Source organism: Panulirus ornatus, chromosome 15 (assembly GCF_036320965.1).
Source record: "Panulirus ornatus isolate Po-2019 chromosome 15, ASM3632096v1, whole genome shotgun sequence".
NCBI classification, from domain to species: domain Eukaryota; kingdom Metazoa; phylum Arthropoda; class Malacostraca; order Decapoda; family Palinuridae; genus Panulirus; species Panulirus ornatus.
The window spans coordinates 18,471,937-18,490,747 of record NC_092238.1 but is presented as its reverse complement, the minus strand read 5'-3'; the positions used below and the strand labels follow the sequence as shown (position 1 = coordinate 18,490,747).

General features: G+C 41.6%; 1 protein-coding gene across 1 annotated transcript in view; it reads right to left on the bottom strand.

The window, feature by feature from the left end:
• Positions 1–12,466, bottom strand: part of LOC139753738 (tuberin-like) — a 466,749-nt gene extending 454,283 nt beyond the window's left edge. The window contains exon 1 of the mRNA XM_071670535.1: positions 12,250–12,466. Within this exon, the coding sequence (XP_071526636.1) occupies positions 12,250–12,456 (207 nt within the window). The 5' untranslated portion in view covers positions 12,457–12,466. The remainder of the gene's footprint in view (positions 1–12,249) is intronic.
• Positions 12,467–18,811: the final 6,345 nt, after the last annotated feature.

Genomic DNA, 18,811 nt, shown 5'->3' with positions numbered 1-18,811 from the left:
TTGTGCATACTCCTCTTACTACCACAACTATTTCTCATCCTATCATTTGCTATTCAAACAACCCTTCTCACACTACATACTGTCCTTAAACATTTCATTTCCAACACAGTCATCTTATCCTTTACATTTTTATCTCATGCCCATGCCTTGCATCCACACAACACTGACAAGACTGCTCTACCATCAAACATACTAATCTTTGCTCTTAAGGACACTGACCTTATTTTCCACATATTTCTCAATGTACCTAAGACACCCCCCTGCCCATCCTAAGGCTCACTCCAATTCCAATGGTTTGTGCAACTGCCATATCCATTCTTACATAGGTAAAATACTCAACTCCCTCCCAAGTTCTCTCCATTCAAACTTCCACCCAAAATAAGCTGTCTCTATTCACTGTTGATCCTAACAACTTGCTTCTATTTACATTTACTCTCAAATTTCTTCTTTCACAAACTCCTACAAGTTCTCACTCAAATCTGCCACCAGCACCTTATCATCAGCAAAAAACAAATGACTCTCATCCTAGGCCCTCCATCCCCAGCAGACTGCATGTGTGCTCCTCTGTCCAAAACCCTTACATTCACTCCCCTCACCATCCCATCCAGAAACAGATTAAAAAGCCAGGGTAACATCATCTACTTCTGCTGCAGACCCACCCTCACCTGGAATCACTCACCCTCCTCTCTACCTACTTGTACACACTCACATTCTGGCTAATAGCTCCTCACTGATTCTAATAGCTTTCTTCCCACACCATATACATGAAGCACTTTCCACAAAGCAAATATGTCAACCCTATCATATGCTTTCTCCAGCATAAATGCCACATGCAAAGCCTATTCACTTGATCCCATAGTGTTCTTCCTGAATCTGATGCTCTGTGTGCACCACCACCCTCTCAATCGCCACTATTCTATACAACTAACCATGTATGTTTGATATACCTTTACCTATGTAAACTAAATGCACACCTTTGTACCCCTTACCCCACTAATCATGACACTATATAACAGCATTCTGCTTACCCTCAGGCGCTTCAAGATGATCCATACAATGACTGAAAATCCTAAATAGTCAACATCACATAAACCTTCTTTCTTAAAAAATTCAAAAGCAATACCCTCCACACTAGCTGCCTTTCAATAGCATCCATGCCAGGTACCTCACCATATTTCATTGTGGCCAAGGTTTTCACCACCTCTTCACTCTTCACTAACCTCTTGCCAAGACTCTTGTACTTTGCATACCTTCTCGACCCAAAACAATCTACATCTGCCATCCTATAAAATAAACACAATAAAAAATCCTTCAATGTACTCACCCAACCTTTTCACCTCATTTCTGCCCATTACTAATTCCCCATTTCTCCCCTTCACCAATGTTCCCATTTGTTCTTGTTCTCAAAATAAAAGCCTCATCACAAAGCACTTCCATATTCTCCATAAACTTGGCTATGTACAGTCTGTCTCCAGCTAACGATGGGGTTACATTTCGGTAAACCCATTGTAAGTTGAAAATACACTTAATACAATTGTTTACACTTGCAATCAAATGGCTGACTAGAAGCTGTGGCCCACTGCTGCTACACAGCATATTGCTGGCCCGGGAAAAGATTATAATTCCAAATACGTCTTCTACAGAATCTGTATAGATATCGCACTAGCATATCACTGGCCCGGGAAAAGATCATAATTCCAAATACGTCTTCTAAAGAATTTGTATAGATAGCGTGCTATCATAAATCAAAATTCTAAATACGTCTTCCAGAGAATTTGTATAAATATCACACTATCATAAAGTAAAAATATCGTAAGTAGAACCATCGTACATTGGGGACTATCTGTATATTTGAAGGAATAGTAGTTCCAACAATATCATATGGTTGCAAGGCATGGGCAATAGATAAGGTTGTACGGAGGAGGGTGGATGTATTGGAAATTATATATTTGAGGATGGGGTTGTTAGGGAGGTAAATGCAAGAGTTTTGGAAAGAGGGGCAAGTATGAAGTCTGTTGGGGATGAGAGAGCTTGGGAAGTGAGTCAGTTGTTGTTCGCTGATGATACAGCGCTGGTGGCGGATTCATGTGAGAAACTGCAGAAGCTGGTGACGGAGTTTGGTAAAGTGTGTGGAAGAAGAAAGTTAAGAGTAAATGTGAATAAGAGCAAGGTTATTAGGTACAGTAGGGTTGAGGGTCAAGTCAATTGGGAGGTGAGTTTGAATGGAGAAAAACTGGAGGAAGTGAAGTGTTTTAGATATCTGGGAGTGGATCTGTCAGCGGATGGAACCATGGAAGCGGAAGTGGATCATAGGGTGGGGGAGGGGGCGAAAATTTTGGGAGCCTTGAAAAATGTGTGGAAGTCGAGAACATTGTCCCGGAGAGCAAAAATGGGTATGTTTGAAGGAATAGTGGTTCCAACAATGTTGTATGGTTGCGAGGCGTGGGCTATGGATAGAGTTGTGCGCAGGAGGATGGATGTGCTGGAAATGAGATGTTTGAGGACAATGTGTGGTGTGAGGTGGTTTGATCGAGTAAGTAACGTAAGGGTGAGAGAGATGTGTGGAAATAAAAAGAGCGTGGTTGAGAGAGCAGAAGAGGGTGTTTTGAAATGGTTTGGGCACATGGAGAGAATGAGTGAGGAAAGATTGACCAAGAGGATATATGTGTCGGAGGTGGAGGGAACGAGGAGAAGAGGGAGACCAAATTGGAGGTGGAAAGATGGAGTGAAAAGGATTTTGTGTGATCGGGGCCTGAACATGCAGGAGGGTGAAAGGAGGGCAAGAAATAGAGTGAATTGGAGCGATGTGGTATACAGGGGTTGACGTGCTGTCAGTGGATTGAATCAAGGCATGTGAAGCGTCCGGGGTAAACCATGGAAAGCTGTGTAGGTATGTATATTTGCGTGTGTGGACGTGTGTATGTGCATGTGTATGGGGGGGGTTGGGCCATTTCTTTCGTCTGTTTCCTTGCGCTACCTCGCAAACGCGGGAGACAGTGACAAAGTATAAAAAAAAAAAAAAAAAAAAAAAAAAAAAAAAAAATGTGGTGTGAGATGATTTGATCGAGTAAGTAATGAAGGGGCAAGAGAGTTAAGTGGTAATAAAAAGAGTGTGGTTGAGAGAGCAGAAGAGGGTGTGTTGACATGATTTGGAAATATGGAGAGAATGAGTGAGGAAAGATAGACAAAGAGGATATATGTGTCAGAGATGGAGGGAAGGAGAAGGAGATATGGGAGACCAAATTGGAGGTGGAAGGATGGAAAGAAAAAGAATTTGAGCGACTGGGGCCTGAACATGCAGGGGGTGAAAGGCATGCACAGAATAAAGTGAAGTGGAACGATGTGGTATACCGGGGTCGATGTGCTGTCAATGGACTGAACCAGACATATACATATACATATATACACATGTACATAATTCATACTTGCTGCCTTTATTCATTCCCATCACCACCCCACCACACATGAAATGGCAACCCCCTCCCCGACATGCATACGAGGTAGCACTAGGAAAAGACAATCAAGACCACATTCATTCACACTCAGTCTCTAGCTGTCATGTATAATGCACCAAAGCCACAGCTCCCTTTCCACATCCAGGCCCCACACAACTTTCCATGGTTTAACCCAGACACTTCACATGCCCTGGTTCAATCCAATGACAGCATGTCGACCCCGGTATACCACATCATTCCAATTCACTCTATTCCTTGCACGTCTTTCACTCTCCTGCATGTTCAGACACTGATCGCTCAAAATCTTTTTCACCCCATCTTTCCACCTCCAATTTGGTCTCCCACTTCTCCTCGTTCCCTCCACCTCTGACACATATATCCTCTTGGTCAATCTTTCCTCACTCATTCTCTCCATGTGACCAAGGCATTTCAATACAGCCTCTTCTGCTCTCTCAACCACACTCTTTTTATTACCACACATCTCTCTAACCCTTTCATTAATTACTCAATCAAACCACCTCACACCACATACTGTCCTCAAACACCTCATGTCCAACACATCCATCCTCCTCTACACAACCCTATCTATAGCCCATACCTCGCAACCACATAACATTGTTGGAACCACTATTCCTTCAAACATACCCATTTTTGCTTTCCAAGATAATGTTCTCGCCTTCCACACATTTTTCAATGCTCCCAGAACTTTCACCCCCTCCCCAACCCTGTGACTCACTTCCACTTTCATGGTTCCATCCGCTGCCAAATCCACTCCCAGATATCTAAAACACTTCACTTCCTCCAGAATTCTCCATTCACCTTAGCTCCCAATTGACTTGTCCCTTTACCCTACTGTACCTAACAACCATGCTCTTATTCACATTTACTCTCAGCTTTCTTCTTTCACACACTTTACCAAACTCAGTCACCAGCTTCTGCAGTTTCTCATCCGAATCAGCCATCAGCACTGTATCATCAGCAAACAAGGACTCACTTCCCAAGCCCTCTCATCCACAACAGACTACATACTTGCCCCTTTCTCCAAAACTCTTGCATTCACACCCCTAACAACCCCATCCATAAACAAATTAAACAACCATGAAGACATCACGCACCCCTGCCGCAAACCAACATTCACTGAGAACCAATCACTTTACTCTCTTCCTATTCGTACACATCCCTTACATCCTCGATAAAAACTTTTCACTGCTTCCAGCAACTTACCTCCCACACCATATACTCTTAATACCTTCCACAAAGGATCTCTATCAACTCTATCATATGCCTTCTCCAGATCCATAAATGCTACGTACAAATCCATTTGTTTTTCTAAGTATTTCTTACATATATTCTTCAAAGCTAACACCTAATCCACACATCCTCAACCACTTCTGAAACCACAATGCTCTCCCCTAATCCAATGTTCTGTACATGCCTTCACCCTCTCAATAAACACCCTCCCATATAATTTCCCAGGAATACTCAAGAAACTTATACCTCTGTAATTTGAGCACTCACCTTTATCCCCTTTGCCTTTGTACAATGGCACTATGCATGCACTGTGCCAATCCTCAAGCACTTCACCATGAGCCATACAAACATTGAACCAACCAGTCAACAACACAGTCACCCCTTTTTTAATAAATTCCACTGCAATGCCATCCAAACCTGCCTCCATGCCAGCTTTCATCTTCCTCAAAGCTTTCCCTACCATTCTCCCTGACCCTCTCACTTCGCAAACCACCCTGACCAAAACACCCTATATCTGCCACTCAATCATCAAACACATTCAACAAACCTTCAAAATTCTCACTTCATCTCCTCACTTCCTCACTACTTGTTATTTCCTCCCCATTTGCAACCTTGACCAATGTTCTCACTTGTTCTCTTGACTTACGCATGTTATTTACCTCCTTCCAAAACATTTTTTTATTCTCCCTAAAATTCAATGATACTCTCTTACCCCAACTCTCATTTGCCCTCTTTTTCACCTCTTGCACCTTTTTCTTGACCTCCTCCTGCTTCTTTTATACATCTCCCAGTCATTTGCATTACTTCCCTGCAAAAATTGTTCGAATGCTTCTCTCTTCTCTTTCACTAACAACATTACTTCTTCATCCCACCATTCACTACCCTTTCTAATCTGCCCACCTCCCACCTTTCTCATGCCACATGCATCTATTGCGCAAGCATCACTGCTTCCCCAAATACATCCCATTCCTCCCCCACTCCTCTCATGTCATTTGCTCCCACCTTCTGCCATTGTACCCACAATCTCTCCTGGTACTTCCTCACACGTGTCTCCTTTCCAAGCTCACTTACTCTCACCACTCTCTTCTCCACAACATTCTCTCTTCTGTTCTGAAAACCTCCACAAATCTTCACCTTCGCCTCCACAAGATAGTGATCAGACCGCGCCAGCTGCCCCTCTCAGAAAATTTAACCAAAAGTCTCTCCTTTACACGCCTATCAATTAACACGTAATCCAATAACGTCCTTTGGCCATCTCTCCTACTCCCATTTGTATACTTATGTATATCTCTCTTTTTAAGCCATGTATTCCCAGTCACCAGTCCTTTTTCAGAAGACAAATCCATAAGCTCTTCACCATTTCCATTTACAACACTGAACACTGCATGTGCACCAATTATACCCTCAACTGCCACATTACTCACCTTCACATTCAAATCACCTATCACTATAACCCAGTCCCGTGCATCAAAGCTGCTAACACACTCACTCAGCTGACCCCAAAACACTTGCCTATCATGATCTTTCTTCTCATGACCAGGTGCATAGGCACCAATAATCACCCACTTCTCTTCATCCACTTTCAGCTTTACCCACATCAATCTAGAATTTACTTTCTTACACTCTATCACATACTCCCACAACTCCTGCTTCAAAAGTGCTACTCCTTCCTTTGCTCTTGTCCTCTCACCAACTCCTGACTTTACTCCCAAAACATTCCAAAGCCACTCTTCCCTTTACCCTTGAGCTTTATTTCACTCAGAGCAAAAACATCCTAGTTCCTTTCCTCAAACACTACTTATCTCTCTTCTCATCTTGGTTATATCCACACTCATCACATAAGCAGGTACACCCAAACTGCACAGGAACCAGAGATCCATACAAGCAGTGGTACATACAAAACTGACCCACAGGTAGGAACATAGTGTGCTTCACCCTGGAACCATGTTTACTCCAACTGCCAACCCTCACCAAAGTTTTTGTGCAGTTTCTACCTCATACACCTGCACAACAGTGAATTTTGATCACATAAAAAAGGGACTCATAGAGGTGGGTTCCTTGCATAATAGTGAGATTGCAAGTAATGATCCCAAATAAAAGGAGGACTAGGTGTATGTATGTCACGAGAGAGAGAGAGGGGGGGGGTTGGAAACTCAACAAGAGATGGAAATGCAGTGAAAAAAATTCAGTGTGTTCAGATCCTGAAATACATGAATGAAATAAGAGTGAACTGGAGTGATGTGGTGTAAAGGGGGTAACATACTTTCAATGGACTGACCCAGGCACATGAACACCCATAGAAACTACAAAAACTATGGACTTTGGAAGTGTGTGTGAGAGGAGAAAGTTGAGAATAAATGTAAATAAAAACAAAGTTATTAGGTTTAGCAAGGTAGAGGGATGGGTTGGATGGGGTGTGAGTTTGAATGAGGAAAATCTGGAGGAAGTGAAGTGTTCCTGGCTCTACCTTGTTAACAAGGGAAATGGTGAACAAGCATGAAAAAAAATTACAATGTAAAAATAGGTAATAGTGAGCCAAGCACATACCCAGAGTGGCAATTTCTTAATGCATGTTATGTTAATAATAGAAAAAATAAAAGAATACTAATCCAGGGAATGGAAAAATCTGGTCTCGTAGCAACAGATATCATGACCTTACAGGTTCATTGAGGTGTGGGACTGAAAGAAGTGATACACTGCTAATGAGGTTGAGTGGTTTGTGAAGTAGGAGGGAAGGTGTTTCTTCACTGGAAATACTGAAAGTTGCAAGGTTTTCTGCACAGTGGCAGTATCATAACCAAAGAAGTTAAAGGGTGTTGCTACAGCAATGCGGGCTCAAAATTGGGAAAAGTTTTGTTTCAGTGCATCAAGGAGATACTCTAGTTTTCTGGAGTATCTAAGTCTCACCCCACCTTTTCATGGTGACCTAGTGACTACACCATTAGGGATGGAATAGAAGGGGAGGTGGCACCCAATTTCATCATGGCAACAGTAGCAGTACTTTTCTAAATACACACAAACACTTGAGGTGTGCTGGGGCTTTAGCTTTTCAGACAATTTGGGAGACCTACTGCCTCTGAAAAACATTGTGCTGGAGTTGCCCTCTACCAGTGGCCTGTTAAGGGTGAAGCACAAAAGGATAAGAAGTGACACAAAAGTCTACCATTTACGCCAAGGAGAAAAAGGGACGAGCAATCTAGGGCAGTAGTGCAGAATGTCAATGGAATGACTTCTGAGAGTAAAAGGAAGGAGCTTGCAGAGAATTTTAAAAGTTACAGTTTGGATGTGCTGAGGATTGAGGAAACCCATATCCTTGGAAATGGAAATGATAAATGCAAGTTTTAGGGGGAAGTGTAAGGAAGAGTGGTATGGACGGGAATGAATGAGAGCTATCAAGGAAGAGAGAGAGAGGAATGTGCAACTGTGCCATTGTCGAAAGCATGGGAGGTTGTTCCATAGAACGGATGGAATGGATCAAGAATAGTTTGGGTGAAAGGAAATATCATTACTGTGATGCATGCATGGTTATGTGTACATGTACCTGTAAAATGTGAAGACCATGTGGAGTAAGGATGAAAATAAGAATTGCTAGAGAAATTTGAATGACTGTATAAATGGTTTTGAGATGAGGAGAAAGGGAGTTGTAATGGTTGACATGAATGTGAAGGTGGGATGTGATGAAATTGGTGAGATGGCAAATGGGAAGTGCTTGGAGTAAACGAGAATGAAAGTTATCTTGTGGATGTCTGTGCTGAGAGGGGTTTATTCCTTGCAAACACCTATTTACAACACAAGATGATCCAAAGGTATACATGGATGAGAAATGATGGAAGTGAAAAAAGTTTGACAGTCTTATATGACAATGGATGAAAGGTTGAAAGAAGCTGTGCTAGATGCTGGAGTTGAGAGTGGATTCTTTAGACACTCTGACCATTTTGCAGTGCTTGTGGGGATGAGAAAGAGGGATAAGTGGAGGTATGGTGTAAGGAAGAATAGAGAGACAAAAGTGATGGCAAGTGAGAAGATGAATCAGAAAAAATTCAAGGAGTATGAAAGGAGGGTGGCTGAGAGTAAAGATGGAACAGCAGTGACTGTAGGGAAGAAATGCAGTCATATGTGAATGCGGTGTTTAAAATGCTTAGAGAAAGAATGTTAGAGGCTGTAGAATTAGTAGTTCGATACAAGGTCATGAGATATAGGAATAAAAAGGGAAATACATGGTGGACAAATAAGATTAGAAATGCTATGGAAGAGAAGAAGTTGGTCCTGTGGACTGGGTGAAAAGTTATAATTGTAGCATTTATAAGGGAATAAGTCTGTTAAATATACCAGGAAAAGTGTATGTGAGAGTGTTGATTGATAGACTGATGACAGTGACTGAAAGCAGAATAACTGAGGAGCAATGGGGTCTTAGGAAAGGTAGAAGATGTATGGATCAGATTTTTGTGGCGACAATGACGGTGGAAAATCGTAAAGCAAAAGGTAAGAAGTTGTATGCAGCTTTAATGGATCTGGAGAAAGCAAATGACAAAGTTGAAAGGAATGCTTTATGGGATGTGTTATGGGTATATGGGATAGTAGGACATATGTTGGACAGTGTGAAAGCCTTCTATAGAGGAGCAAATGCATGTGTAAGAGTGGATAGAGAGTTGAGTGAAATAGAATGAGTTAAAGTTCTGGTTACATGTGGGTGTGAGGCAGGGCTGTGTGATGTCACCCTGGCTTTTTTTTTTTTTTTTTTTTCCAAAAGAAGGAACAGAGAAGGGGGCCAGGTGAGGATGTTCCCTCAAAGGCCCAGTCCTCTGTTCTTAACGCTACCTCGCTAATGCGGGAAATGGCGAATAGTTTGGAAAAAAAAAAAAATGGATTAAGTGATTTTTTTTTTTTTTTTTTTTTTTTTTATACTTTGTCGCTGTCTCCCGCGTTTGCGAGGTAGCGCAAGGAAACAGACGAAAGAAATGGCTAAACCCCCCCCCCATACACATGTATATACATACGTCCACACACGCAAATATACATACCTACACAGCTTTCCATGGTTTACCCCAGACGCTTCACATGTCTTGATTCAATCCACTGACAGCACGTCAACCCCGGTATACCACATTGCTCCAATTCACTCTATTCCTTGCCCTCCTTTCACCCTCCTGCAAGTTCAGGCCCCGATCACACAAAATCTTTTTCACTCCATCTTTCCACCTCCAATTTGGTCTCCCTCTTCTCCTCGTTCCCTCCACCTCCGACACATATATCCTCTTGGTCAACCTTTCCTCACTCATTCTCTCCATGTGCCCAAACCATTTCAAAACACCCTCTTCTGCTCTCTCAACCACGCTCTTTTTATTTCCACACATCTCTCTCACCCTTACGTTACTTACTCGATCAAACCACCTCACACCACACATTGTCCTCAGACATCTCATTTCCAGCACATCCATCCTCCTGCGCACAACTCTATCCATAGCCCACGCCTCGCAACCATACAACATTGTTGGAACCACTATTCCTTCAAACATACCCATTTTTGCTTTCCGAGATAATGTTCTCGACTTCCACACATTCTTCAAGGCTCCCAGAATTTTCGCTCCCTCCCCCACCCTATGGTCCACTTCTGCTTCCATGGTTCCATCCGCTGCCAGATCCACTCCCAGATATCTAAAACACTTCACTTCCTCCAGTTTTTCTCCATTCAAACTCACCTCCCAATTTACTTGACCCTCAACCCTACTGTACCTAATAACCTTGCTCTTATTCACATTTACTCTTAACTTTCTTCTTCCACACACTTTATCAAACTCCGTCACCAGCTTCTGCAGTTTCTCACATGAATCAGCCACCAGCGCTGTATCATCAGCGAACAACAACTGACTCACTTCCCAAGCTCTCTCATCACCAACAGACTTCATACTTGCCCCTCTTTCCAAAACTCTTGCCTTTACCTCCCTAACAACCCCATCCATAAACAAATTAAACAACCATGGAGACATCACACACCCCTGCCGCAAACCTACATTCACTGAGAACCAATCACTTTCCTCTCTTCCTACACGTACACATGCCTTACATCCTCGATAAAAACTTTTCACTGCTTCCAACAACTTGCCTCCCACACCATATATTCTTAATACCTTCCACAGAGCATCTCTATCAACTCTATCATATGCCTTCTCCAGATCCATAAATGCTACATACAAATCCATTTGCTTTTCTAAGTATTTCTCACATACATTCTTCAAAGCAAACACCTGATCCACACATCCTCTACCACTTCTGAAACCACACTGCTCTTCCCCAATCTGATGCTCTGTACATGCCTTCACCCTCTCAATCAATACCCTCCCATACAATTTACCAGGAATACTCAACAAACTTATACCTCTGTAATTTGAGCACTCACTCTTTTCCCCTTTTCCTTTGTACAATGGCACTATGCACGCATTCCTCCAATCCTCAGGCACCTCACCATGAGTCATACATACATTAAATAACCTTACCAACCAGTCAACAATACAGTCACCCCCTTTTTTAATAAAGCAAAACTTGGGAAAGTGGGTGCAGAGATGGAGCCTGGCAGTAAGGTATGGTGGATAGTGATGAGCCTGTTCATGGATCATACTGTGTTGTTTGCTGAGAGTGAGGAGGAGTTGCAGAAGGTTCTAAGTGTGTTTTATGATGTGTGTAAGCATTTGTGATAAAAGGTAAATGTGAGTACAAGTAAAGTAATGGTATTTAAAGGAAAGAAAGTTAGAGTACAGACTGCAAAACCCTATAGAGTGAAAGAAGAAAGTATACTAAACTCTACATATACAGGGGGAGAGAGACTGAAAGAGGTGAGACAATCTAAGTATGTAGGAGCTATCTTTGGTAAGTTTGGTGATATGGAAAGAGAGATAAGGGAAAGAAGAGTACAGGGTAGATGAGTCACTGGGTTCCTTAACAGAAGAGTGAAGGGAAGAGGGTTAAGGGCAACATAGTCACAGATGTCAAGAATCCAGATTCTGGAAATGAGCTATTTGAGAGGAACATGTGGGATGACTAGATAGAATGAAGAAAGAAATCAGGGGGTATATAAGAGATGTGTTATGGCAGGAAAAGCAAAGGAAATTAATTGTGGGCATGTGAAAAGAATGCAAGTTGGGAAGTTTACAAGGAGAATGTATGAAAGTAAAATGAAGGGTTTGTTGTAAGACTCCCTTTTACATGGGGAAACAGAGTGGAAGAGTACTGGAGAGAAACAGTGAAAGAATGCATGGGATAGTGTATGCAAGGGCAACATATAAGGACAGGGACAATGGAGACTCTTTTGCTGTGGCCACCTCCTTGATGGGAGTTCCCAGAGGGAACAGGCATCAGAGATACAGCAATAGATATAGCAAGGTCCTAACCCTAATTCACTAGAGTTATCTTTGAGAATCTCTCATGCTCACATGAAAAATTGCAAAGCAGAGAAACATAATGTGTATGATTGAAATCAAGCTTTCTGAGCTTGGGAAAAGTGGGTAAATTGCTTATATCAACAGCCTTGGCTGACAGTAATACTCACCTCTTCTAATTTTTTTGAGGCTAACACTTCATTTAATTCTTTGATAGCTTTAATACGAACAGGTACAGGTGATTCATTACTAAGCTCAATCTTCAACTCATCTGTTATCCTGATATCCCGACTGCCAGGAAGATTTCCACGCTCTAACTTGAACCATCGTTTCAACCTCTCAGGAAAACTCTTTTCTCCTTTACTGTCTTTACTCATCGTTGTGTCATTTCCCTGTAATTGAAAATTTTGCTATAATGAAATAATATTTCATCTTCCTGGCTATATATGCTAAAGGTGTTACCAGACTCTGCCTGCATGAGGTTAAACTATCATTCGAAAGTCACCTTTGGCAAGGCTGTATCACTGGGAGTACAGTCTAGTCAATGAACTTCTCACTCCAAAATTAGAGTCCATCTTTTCCCACTACTGAAAGTAATGCAGCCTTGGAGCTGCAAGAGCTCCTGGAAATAAGTCCTGAGTAACACCAAGGCTCTTTCCTATAGATAAATCATAATCAAACATGCTGAAAGTGAAATATTCAATTAATCTCCTACATAATATTTAGAAGGTTCAACAATCACTCCAGAGAAGTACTTTTTCCCTTTTCTGCAGCAACACCTTAACATATAACAAAGTCAACTTTGTTGACCCTTTGGTGCGGCAAATTTAATATTTTCTTTTTTTCACACTGGATATAAACCTTCAAAATATTAAAAAAAAAAATTTGCAGGTGCTGTCCTTATAATTAACTAGACCATAATTTTCTATTAAAATATATAACTCAACATGCTGAGTAAATACAAGTACTGTGCACTCTTCAACTAATGCTGCACTGCTAACAGACCTATGAAGTACTCCATTAGCATTTTCAGGCATTCTAAGTGAATTTAGAGGCATCTAAGCATCTTTTTGTCACAAGCAATGATAATTACTAAGGGTTTTACATTAGAAATATGTAATACATTGTAAGAGTAACACAACAAAAAACATTATGTAACATGGGGGCACAGGTGACCTTGACATCTCCACATATACATTCCAGGAGAGAATTTGGTGGTGGTGCATGGAAACATTGTGAGATACCAGTACAAGTATTAACTGCTATGTATTTCACACTCAAGGCAAAGATGGCCATTTCAAGAACTGGTCCTCATATTAGGTCAACAGCCTCTTAAGGGTTAACAATTCAGTTTTGTACTCAACTGCCTCTTAAGGGTTAACAATTCACTTTTGTACATCAGATCATTTTGGTGATTTTGCACTTATTCTAAACTGATCAGGATAATTACAGGCTCTACCAAGAAAACATCTCCTTTATGCTACTATCCACAATGGCCTGAATAGGTCCTTGTCAGTCCTCTGTGTGCACAACCATTCCGGTGACATGTTTTTTTTATAAGCTGAAGGCTCCAGTCATGGACAAGAGTTCACATCAGGGATGGGTCTTAAAAGAACTAGAGAAAATAATGAAAGGGAAAAAGAAGAGACAAGGGAAAATATTTATGGATTTTCGGAGAAGTGAAAAATCTGCCTTATAAAATGTGTCAGGGAATAGTTATTGGGAAAGACATGAGAAGGTAGAGAGTTCCAAAGCTTCAAAGTGTAAGGAAATATACATTTATCAAAATGGCCTATCCTTGAGTTGCCGAAGACCACACAGAAATCATGTGACGCAGAAATTTGCCAAGTACACATTGCATGATCTGGCTAGTGGTGGGGGCACACAAGCAGCCAGCTCTCAGGAGCAAAAACCAAAGTAATACCTAGAAGAGAGGGAAAGTGAACCAATATTGTGGCATACGGCAGGAGGGTCAAGTTTGGAAGTTAGCCGAGGACAGTTCATAAGTTGGGCTTCTTTTGACTCATCTCTGTCAAGTAAGGATGCAGAGATAGAACCACCCCAGATGTGGGAGCAGTATTCCATACAAGGACAAATCAATCCTTTGCATAAACAGAGCAACTGTTCAGGAGGAAAGAGGTTCTGACATCTAAATAGGGCACCCAGTTTCTTAGAGGGAGACTTAGCTATACCCATAATGTGGGTTTTCCAAGAAAGAGAGGATGGTACAGTAATTGAGTCATGAGGTGAAATTACAGAACAGTACAAGGAGAGATGAGAGTTGTGAGCAAGTTTTAGATAAAGAGAGGTAAAAACTGGGTCTTGGAGGCACTAAACTGAACTAGATTTCATCTATCTCACTGAGATATCCTATCCATGTCGAAGTTTATTGAGGAAGCTATGTCAAATTGAATTGCAAATTGAGTAAGAGAAGATGGAGCAGAAATGAAGAATTTGGATGAATGCAGTTTTGAGTCATCAGCATATGAGTGCATTTGATTATTTGTGGAATAGAGGAAATTGTTGAAAAAAAGGAGAAAAAGTGTAGGGGACTGGACAGAAACTTGAGGGACACTGCTGATGATGGAGAAAGTGGGGGAGGTTGATCCACCATCAACCACTGAGATAGATAGGCCAAAGAGGAAGCTAGATATGAAGGAGTAAAGTGAGGGAAGAAAGCCAAAAGAGGGGAGCTTAGAGATAAGACCCTGATGCCACACCCGGTCAAAAGCTTTGGATATCTCAAGGGCAACCTTACATGACTCACCAAAATGTTTCAGGGTTGATGACCAGACATTATTAACTAAGAAAAGAGTATTACCAGTGGATCTTGCCTTTATCTATTTTATCGTACTTAGTCGCTGTATCATGCGTCAGCAAGATAATTCCAGGAAACAGACGAAGAATGGTCTATCCACTCATACACACACACACACACATATTAATATATATTCATTTATTATACTTTGTCACTGTCCCCCGTGAGTGAGGTAGCGCAAGGAAACAGACAAAAGAATGGACCAGCCCACCACATACACATGTATAAACATACACATCCACAAATGCACATATACATACCTATACATCTCTACGTATACATATATACACACACACACACACACACGCATACCCATATATACACATGTACATAATTCATACTGTCTCCCCATATTCATTCCCGTCGGGACCCTGCCACACATGAAATGACAATCCCCCCCATATGCGTGAGGTAGCGCTAGAAAAAGACAACAAAGGCCACATTCGTTCACACTCAGTCTCTAGCTGTTATATATAATGCACCGAAACCACAGCTCCCTTTCCACATCCAGGCCACACTAAATTTTCATTGGTTTACCCCAGAAGCTTCACATGCCCTGGTTCAATCCATTGACAGCACGTCGACCACAGTACATCATATCGTTCGAATTCACTCCATTCCTTGCATGCCTTTCACCCTCCTGTATGTTCAGGCCCCGATCACTCAAAATCTTTTTCACTCCATCTTTCCACCTCCAATTTGGTCTCCCACTTCTCGTTCCCTCCACCTCTGATACATATATCCTCTTTGTCAATCTTTCCTCACTTACTCTCTCCATGTGACCAAACCACTTCAAAACACCCTCTTCTGCTCTCTCAACCACACTCTTTTTACTACCACACAACTCTCTTACCCTTTCATTACTTACTCGATCAAACCACCTCACACCACATATTGTCCTCAAACATCTCATTTTTAGCACATCCACCCTCCTCCACACAACTCTATCCACAGCCCACGCCTCCCAACCATATAACATTGTTGGAACCACTATTCCTTCAAACATACCCATTTTTGATTACCAAGATAAGGTTCTCGGCTTCCACACATTCTTCAATGCTCCCACAACTTTCACCCCCTCCCCCACCCTATGATTCACTTCCGCTTCCATGGTTCCATCAACTGCCAAATCCACATCCTGATATCTAAAACACTTCACTTCCTCCAGTTTTCTTCCATTCAAACTTACCTTCCAACGGATTTGTCCCTCAACCCTACTGTACCTAATAACCTTGCTCTTATTCACATTTACTCTCAGCTTTCTTCTTTCACAAACTTTACCAAACTCAGTCACCAGCTTCTGCAGTTTCTCACCCAAATCAGCCACCATTGCTGTATCATCAGCAAACATCAATTGACTCACATCCCAAGCTCTCTCATCCACAACAGACTGCATACTTGCCCCACTTTCCAAAACTCTTGCATTCACCTCTCTAACAACCCCTTCCATAAGCAAATTAAACAACCATGGAGACATCACGCACCCCTGCCGCAAACCAACATTCACTGAGAACTAATCACTTTCCTCTCTTCCTACTCCTACACATGCCTTACATCCTCGATAAAAACTTTTCACTACTTCTGACAACTTGCCCCCACACCATTCTTAATACCTTCCACAGAGCATCTCTATCAACTCTATCTTATGCCTTCTCCAGATCCATAAATGCTACATACAAATCCATTTGCTTTTCTAAGTAAGTATTTCTCACATACATTCTTCAAAGCAAACACCTGATCCACACATCCTCTACCATTTCTGAAACCACACTGCTCTTCCCCAATCTGATGCTCTGTACATGCCTTCACCCTCTCAATCAATACCCTCCCATATAATTTCCCAGGAATACTCAACAAACTTATGCCTCTGCAATTTGACCACTCACTTTTATCCCCTTTGCCTTTGTACATTAGCACTATGCAAACATTCCGCCAATCCTCAGGCACCTCACCATGAGTCATACATACATCAAATAACCTTACCAACCAGTCAACAATACAGTCACCCCCTTTTTTAATAAATTCCACTGCAATACCATCCAAACCCACTGCCTTGCCGGCTTTCATCTTCCATAAAGCTTTTACCACCTCTTCTCCGTTTACCAAATCATTCTCCCTAACCCTTTCACTTTGCACACCACCTCGACCAAAACACCCTATATCTGCCACTCTATCATCAAACACATTCAACAAACCTTCAAAATACACACTCTATCTCCTCCTCACATCACTACTACTTGTTATCACTACCCCATTTTCCCCTTCACTGATGTTCCCATTTGTTCCCTTGTCTTATTCACTTTATTTACCTCCTCCCAAAACATCTTTTTATTCTCCCTAAAATCTAAAGATACTCTCTCATCCCAACTCTCATTTGCCCTCTTTTTCACCTCTTGCACCTTTCTCTTAACCTCCTGCCTCTTTCTTTTATACATCTCCCACTCATTTGCATTATTTCCCTGCAAAAAATTGCCCAAACGCCTCTCTCATCTCTTTCACTAACAATCTTACTTCTTTATCCCACCACTCACTACCCTTTCTAATCTGCCCACCTCCCAAGCTTCTCATGCCACAAGCATCTTTTGCGCAACCATCACTGCTTCCCTAAATATATCCCATTCCTCCCCCACTCCCCTTACCTCCTTTCTTCTTACCTTTTTCCATTCTGTACTCAGTCTCTCCTGGTGCTTCCTCACACAAGTCTCCTTCCCAAGCTCACTTACTCTCACCAGGCTCTTTACCTCAACATTCTCTCTTCTTTTCTGAAAACCTCTACATAGATCTTCACCTCCATAAGATAATAATCAGACATCCCTCCACTTGCACCTCTCAGCATATCAACATCCCAAAGTCTCTCTTTCGCACGCCTATCAATTAACACATAATCCAATAACGCTCTCTGGCCATCTCTCCTACATACATATACTTATGTATATCTCGCTTTTTAAACCAGGTATTCCCAATCACCAGTCATTTTTCATCACATAAATCTACAAGCTCTTCACAATTTCCAGTTACAACACTGAACACCCAATGTACACCAATTATTCCCTCAACGGCTACATTACTCACCTTTGCATTCACATCACCCATCACCATAACCCGGTCTAGTGCATCAAAACTACTAACAGACTCACTCAGCTGCTCCCAAAACACTTGCCTCTCATGATCTTTCTTCTTATGCCCAGGTGCATATGCACCAATAATCACCCACCTCTCTCCATCCACTTTCAGTTTTACCCATATCAATCTAGAGTTTACTTTCTTACACTGTATCACATACTCAAACCACTCCTGTTTCACAAGTAGTGCTACTACTTCCCTGCTCTTGTCCTCTAACTAACCCCTGACTTTGCTTCCAAGACGTTCCCAAATCAATCTTCCCCTTTACCCTTGAGCTTTATTTCACTCAGGGCCAAAACATCCAGGTTCCTTTCCTCAAACATACTACCTGTCTCTCCTTTTTTCTTATATATATATATATATATATATATATATATATATATATATATATATATATATATATATATATATGGGAGGGTATTGATTGAGAGGGTGAAGGCATGTACAGAGCATCAGATTGGGGAAGAGCAGTGTGGTTTCAGAGGTGGTAGAGGATGTGTGGATCAGGTGTTTGCTTTGAAGAATGTATGTGAGAAATACTTAGAAAAGCAAATGCATTTGTATGTAGCATTTATGGATCTGGAGAAGCCATATGATAGATTTGATAGAGATGCTCTGTGGAAGGTATTAAGAATATATGGTGTGGGAGGCAAGTTGTTAGAAGCAGTGAAAAGTTTTTATCGAGGATGTAAGGCATGTGTACGTGTAGTAAGAGAGGAAAGTGATTGGTTCTCAGTGAATGTAGCTTTGCCGCAGGGGTGTGTGATGTCTCCATGGTTGTTTAATTTGTT